The sequence below is a fragment of the Monopterus albus genome, unplaced genomic scaffold (genome assembly GCF_001952655.1).
Source record: "Monopterus albus unplaced genomic scaffold, M_albus_1.0 scaffold362.1, whole genome shotgun sequence".
Taxonomy (NCBI): Eukaryota; Metazoa; Chordata; class Actinopteri; order Synbranchiformes; family Synbranchidae; genus Monopterus; species Monopterus albus.
The window spans coordinates 577,837-584,984 of NW_018128242.1; the positions used below are offsets into that span (position 1 = coordinate 577,837).

General features: G+C 43.2%; 1 protein-coding gene across 1 annotated transcript in view; it reads left to right on the top strand.

Moving 5' to 3' along the window:
* Positions 1–5,872, top strand: part of LOC109951089 (myoneurin-like) — a 33,001-nt gene extending 27,129 nt beyond the window's left edge. The window contains exon 2 of the mRNA XM_020585373.1: positions 2,524–5,872. Within this exon, the coding sequence (XP_020441029.1) occupies positions 2,524–3,633 (1,110 nt within the window). The 3' untranslated portion in view covers positions 3,634–5,872. The remainder of the gene's footprint in view (positions 1–2,523) is intronic.
* Positions 5,873–7,148: the final 1,276 nt, after the last annotated feature.

Genomic DNA, 7,148 nt, shown 5'->3' on the forward strand with positions numbered 1-7,148 from the left:
AAGATAAGAACTATATAGACTGCCTCATCGGTAAACATAAACACGGGTAGGTTCTCCTCACACCCGAAGGTTAACAGTTCGCTGACAGGGGGACATACTCACACGCCCACAACAACAGTCAGTGTAGAGTTAATGATTCACACACAGCCGGGCGCTGTAGTTATATAGCCATTTAGACATTTACGGTGGCAAAGGTGGAGAAGGGAGGCTGTCGATATATCTCCGCGCCTCATCAGACGAGCGTAGCCACTTCCTATCTCCGTTGGAAAGCATGATGCAGAGCCGTGCGGGGTATAGGAGAGAGGGTTTAAGCCCTCGGCTGTAGAGATCCGCCATGACTTCCCTGTATTCAGCTCGCTGGCTCAGAACCTCGGGGCTATAGTCGTCGACCACTCGAACCTGCTGACCACGGTATTCCAACTTCCCTCTGCGCCAGGCCTCACGAATCAGGAGGTCCTTGATCTGGTAACGATGCAGCCGGAGAATGACGGGACGTGGTCTCTGTCCAGGGGCCGGCTTGGCTGTTAGCGAACGATGGGCCCTATCAATCTCGGGTGGGGACGGGAGTGTCTCTTTCCCAAAAACTTCCCACAACAAGCTTGAGAAAAACTCAGTAGGTCTCTCACCTTCAGTAAATTCCGCCAAACCCAGATTGCGAATATTTTGTCTCCTGCTGCGGCCCTCTAGGTCCACGACTTTGGCCGTTAGCTTGGAGTTGCTCTCTCGTAGGCCGGAGCAAATGTTTTCCAGTTCTGCAACACGCTGACTCAGATCTTCCGAGGCAAGTTCAAGGGATGAGAGACGTTGGCCATGTTCGTCGACAGTGGAGCAGATCTGGTCGAATTTACTTTCCAGCTGGTTGAAAGAAGTTTTAAAGTCAGTAGCTAGCGCTGATCTGTGCTGTTCAAGTAGCTCAGACATAGCCTCCATGGATAAGCCGGCGGTTTGGTCGTCTTTTTTCCCCGATTTACCACGGTGCGAGGTCATTGTAAAGTAAGCAAAGGTTGGGGAAAAAAAAAAGTGCAAAGGTAGCTACTCCGTCTGCAAGGTATGGCTATAAATGAATGAGAGAAGAGTGAAGCACACAGGAGCTCTCACACGTCACGTCTGCTCCATACCACCATCGACCGGAAGCCCCAACTTCATACTTTTGAAATATTTAGTGTTATTTTGAAATTTTTGCCCCATTCAAATGAATGGGAAAATTCTACATCATACTTTCAGCTATTTCAGGTATCAAAATGTTCAGCTCATCAAGGACATTCATGCTTCTCTTCAGAAGTTTTCAAAACTTTATACATTTTAAATATTCAGCTTTATTTTGAAAGTTTTGCACCATTCAAATGAATGGGAAACTTCTACTTCAGCAAACTTTCAGCTATTTCTGCTTTCAAAATGTTCAGCTCTTTAAGGACATTCATACTACTATTCAGAAGTTTTCTAAACTTCATATTTTTGAAATATTTAGCTTTATTTTGAAAATTTTACCCCATTCAAATGAATGGGGAAATTCTACTTCAGCATACTTTCAGCTATCAAAATGTGCAGCTGTTCAAGGACATTCATGCTACTCTTCAGAAGTTTTCAAAACTTTATACATTTTAAATATTCAGCTTTATTTTGAAAGTTTTACCCCATTCAAATGAATGGGAAAATTCTACTTCAGCAAACTTTCAGCTATCAAAATGTGCAGCTGTTCAAGGACATTCATGCTTCTCTTCAGAAGTTTTCTATACTTCATACTTTTAAAATATTTAGCTTTATTTAGGAAATCTTGCCACTTTCAAATGAATGGGAAAATTCTGATTCAGCATACTTTCAGGTAGATATGCCTTTCAGGTGTCAAAATGTTCAGCATTTTCAGGGCGATCTTTCAACACACAGCATCAACACATATTTACAACAGGAAATGCATTTCTCTAGTTGAATTTATACTTTCAGCCGTCCCTGGTATGCTAGTGGTTAAGGCGCAGCGCTCTCGCCGCTGCGGCCCGGGTTTGAATCAGTGTTGCGTCAGGAAGGGCATCCGGTGTAAAACGTGCCAAATGTCAACATGCGAGTTGTCAGTGTGACGATTCGCTGTGGCGACCCTGAATGGGAAAAGCCAAAAGTGACTTGCTTAATTGAATTTATACTTTTATGACAGTCTCACCAAAAACTGAAAGATTTTGAGCTTCATAAATGCAGATTTTAAGGCAGACATGTTGCATAGAAGTGCATACAGATGTACAGGTGGTCATAATGTTATGCCTGATTGCTGTATATAAACCAGTGTTTGTTTTGACATAACACTCTGGTTTAGCTAAACTCGTTCTAAACTGAAGCTAAGTTAGTTAGATGCTAAGTGACAAAACAACAGCTCCATGGACGTTTGCCTTGGTTTTCTGGGGAGTTTTTCGGGGGTTTTGGGGCAGATGGTTATGCGTGCTGCACAGATTGTATAGCCTGCTCAGGCAAGTTTATCTGTGACATTTGGCTATATAAATAAAACTTTATGTGACTGACCTTTTTTTTGTGTGTTAGACATCTTCTGCACACCTGGCGATCAGAGGTGGAGCCGCAGGAAAAACAGCGTCTTCAGTCGTAGCAGGAAATGGAAACTGTGCTGGTGCATTTGGGACGGATCAGATAACAGTAGTGAGAATAGACGATACTCACATTGCAGAGGAGCAGTCTCATGTTGGGGAGAAGGTTAAAACTGAGGCTACAGAGTACTATGAGATGGAGTACTCCATTCCTGCAGAGGGGGAGGCTGCGGAAGAGGAAGAGGAGGACAGTGTGTATGTCATAGAATACTCAAATCCTGAAGAGGAGGGAGAAAGCTACCAGTTTACAATGTCTGTTGATAGGTCAGTCCCAGCGAAAAAGCTGAAACATCCGGTGCTCAAAGGGAACTCCAGAACTCCTTTACCAGTGATGTCCAAACTGTCCACACTGCCAGGGCACCAGGTGAGGCAGAAGAGTGAACCGAGAAGTGAAGAACAGGTGAACGAGGAGCCAATACTGAGTAATAAGAGTGTGTTGGAGCTCGGAGAAGACTACAGCACTCTTATGTGCTCAGATAAAAGTATGCTGGTGTGCTCACTGTGCCCGCCGCCTGGCAGGATCTTCAGGAAAGGTTCGGGTCTGGCCGTGCATTTGAAACAAGTGCATCAGATTGAGGGGAAGAAGACGTTTTTCTGCACACACTGCAAGAAAACAGTTCGTACTCAGATTGAACTGGACGCGCACACGCGACGTCATGCCAACAATGTTGCTGTGTTCACCTGCTGCCTCTGCTCGGCGGAGGCTCAAGACAAGGCAGAGACGGTACAGATGGGGTTCAAAGGGTCAAGGTGTGGCCTGAAGAAACATCTGGAAACAGAGCACCCAGGAGTCATCCCGCGCTGTGACATCTGTAACAGAGGCTTCAGGACACTTACGTCATACCTCGCTGACCAGTTCAGGCATGTAGGAGTGTCGCCATACTACTGCACCAAGTGTCAGGTCTACGAAATGACTGAGAGAGGTCTGAACGTGCACTTCCAACACCACAACAAGAAGAAGAAGAATCAGGAGTCAGGTGAAAACCACCTGCCAACAGCAGGAGGCTCCACCGGCGCTGACCACTCTGCCACAGACAGCACTGAATAATGACCCTCCAGATACATGCCTGCGTGCTCTCTAAGGTCAAACTGAGTAGCACTAGAAATGTGCTTCGTTCACCCTCAAATGTTTTGGCGCTTATGTACTTCCTTACTAACAGTTAGGGGTGTGAAGAGTAATATTAAAACATGACGATATATCTCATCGAGGCAAGAGCTGTCTCACGACATCAGTACTTAGCAGAGCCAGGATGACGGAGTGTGATGACACATTCACTTTAGAAAAGTTAGAAAAAGAGAGATTCAAAGCAACAGAGCACTTAGTACAGCATGACTGTGTTGTCATCATGGGAGCTGCTGTACAGGCGATTTCCTCAGGCCTTTGTTAGCAACCACCAGATCTTATTTACTCAGCTTTTAAAAAATTGCCTGAAGTGGCTGTAAACTTTGTGCCACTTGGTGGAGGCTTCTCCCTGTAGCATCCATCAGCGTCACATGTACAGTAAGTTCAGTTTGGTTACTGGGGCCTCAGTGGGACTAGAAGGAAAATGACATGTTCTGCTGCCCGGATCTCGGTTTTTCCATCATGCCAGCTTTGTTTTGGAGAATGTGTCCCAGATCCAGACTATAAACTACATTCAGTGTCCACTTCCTTAGGAACAGCATTGCAGTCTAATCTGACACCTGTGACGTTCAGGTGTTTTGACAGTTAATCTGTGTGTTAACAGTGAGCTCATAGTGACGGTGCTGTACTAGATGCTTTCTAATGTTCTTCAATCATTCAGTTACTTTATTTGGAATTAAGAGTATTTAATTAAGTCACCATTTTCTCAGCAAGTGTAGCAGAGAGTGTATGTGTAATTGTAGTAGTCCAGTACAATGCCAGCTTTATCTGTGACTTCAGTGATAAACCTGTTGAATTAGCACATTCTGAACATTATCATGTTTGTAAAAATAAACTGTCTGGATTGTACAGATTGAACAGGTGTCCCTAATTGAGTTGACACTTAGTTTTTCACTAAATGTACTACACATTGATCACCATACTTTTTCCTTTTGTCCTGTGTTTATTCTCTATAAATCATGTTCCTGGTTTAAGCATGTAGACATTTGATGCAAATATTGGTAATGAAGATATTTGTTTTATCAGTGAAAACATTTATTTTTACTGGGAGAGAATAAAACACCATTATCTTTTTTTAATCCATGTAGTTAAAAACCTTTCATTAAACTCTGCAAAGCTGATTAAATTAATTTTCATGAGTTTTCCAATTTGAAACATGCTTGTGTTTTTCTAACTATTTTCTAATAAGTTTATGAATTCATTGTTGTGTAGTTTTGTTACTGGAGGATTTTTATTCTTTGCTGTAGCAGTTTTTTCTCTGCCACATTATCCTGCCTCTTTTATTTCCCAGCGCAATTAAAGGGGAATGCTGCTGATTTATAGCACTGTTGTACTTCCATCATCCTGACATTTGTTGCCTGCCTGTGTTTCTTTGTCTCTTTCTTTGCATGTGTTCCTGTGTCCTCCTCATGTCCTCAGTGGGAGGGAGGACGCAAGGGGAACGTCCAAGTGAGGGAAATGACAGTGCACCTTAAGTAAACCTGTGTGTTTATCCTACATGTCTTTCTGTGGTTGGGGAGACAGATGTTAGTTGTCGTGAGCACATTTGACTTTTTGAGAGTTAAGACATAGTTTAAGGGTTAAAGTGAGAATTAACGTAAGGTTAAGCGTTTAGTTGGGATGATTAAGGATGGGGAGCGGGTGGATTATGAGGCAGGAAGACCCTGGGCACAGACAGGTTAAAGGCCCCCCTGTTCTCCTACATAGATCCCCCAAATTTTGTTTTTTTTTTTTTGGTATGGTAAGTTTTTTCTAGTTATGTAACATCTCTTTGTGTTCATTTTTATGGTGATTTTCTTATTCCTCTGAAGTGATTTTGTGCATTTTTGTAGTCTTGTTTTTCCACTTTATACAAACATGAATTTAGAAGTTTATCTGAGACTAATCTGGGTTAGACAGATCTTTGATCTTCCAAAACCTTAAAATCTACTTTTTTAGCAGTTTTTCTGTCGAGCTGCAGTGGAATTATAATAATAAAAACAGAATCATGCACAATATGTCATTATTTCTCTGAGCAAAATCGGTCTCCCAGGGTCATTTCCAGTTTCCAGCACTGTGCGTGCAGAGCTGCGCAAGGTGCTGCGGGATAAGGAGTGCCGCCTGCAGCAGCACACTGGGAAGATGGAGGAGCAGCGGCGCAGGGCAGCGGCTGAGAAGAAGACGCAGCAGCAGGAGGCGGAAAAGGTCAGAGGTCACGGCACACTCATGATGCATTCACCACCTGTCAGCAAACAGAACGACATGTCACTGAGATCAAAACACTGTCCCATTTTATCCAGTGACACCAGACGTAGCATTTACTGTAAGCTGAGAAATTTGCCAGTAAAAATCTTCTCAGACACACCTAAACATTTTAAATGTCCTAGTTATGGTGTTTTTGTTATTGATGTTAAGAAGATTGGTTTCTGTGATGACAATGATCACTCTCTTTTCCTCCCCCTCTCTCTAAAACTGAGTGAACCCATAAACCAGCCAATGTATTTCCAACTGTTGGCAGGTTAAGGGGGTGGCAAGTAATTAAAATGCAGAAGCTCTAATGATTTTCTGTCAGCAGACCAACTGTGTGCATTCATCTGAGACAGGAAAAGCTTGGCTGGTGGTTCTGACCACCTGATGAGTCCAGTGTTACCTCCCTCTCTATCAGCTCTGTTTTAGTAGCAACTCCTGAGGGAAATATCAGGCTTTTGAGCCGACGGCTGAACTGTGTTTACCAGTAAATCTATGACTGTGTCTGTCTGCTGTTTGCTGCTGAGCAGGTTGTGTGCAGTGTGTTTCTAAAGCTTCTATGAAAGCTGTGACTAAAAACAGCGCTGTGAGCGTGGCAAGGGCAAATCAATCAGTAAAGCTGTGGTTAGACAGTCCAACGAGGAGCTGCCACTCATCGCTGTAGAATCTCCAATAGAAGCGGCCCCTTTCACATTGTCAATGAAAAATTGTTATAAAAACATTAATGAATGAATTAAAATACTTGACTGGTCCACCCGAAGGACAAACACCCAGACATAAACAGAGTGATGTGGTGTATGGAATTGTTGTCTGCGGTTCTTTTTACCATGCTAACTCTGAGAGACGAAGCAGTCCAAGTAACTTCAAAACAGTGCTGATTTATTCAATCAACACAGGTAAAAATTAACATTACACGCTCAGGTATCTTGCACCTCCAACATGCACGCAGGCAGATGAAAGATGAAAGACCCTGAACCACAACAGGCCTATACATTATATCCCTTCGGGCTAACCCCATTCTACTCAGAGAGAGACGCCAAACCGTGATGTCTCCCAGGGCCAGCTTTGCAGCTGGCCAGAGCAGTAGTAAAGTATGAGGAAAATCAATGTGTGAAATGTTTGTTGATTATGTGGTGTGTAGCTAAAAACATTCTAACACGACCTCTAGTGACATGTCCTGACATTAAACATAAGAAAATATTATGGCTATGGCT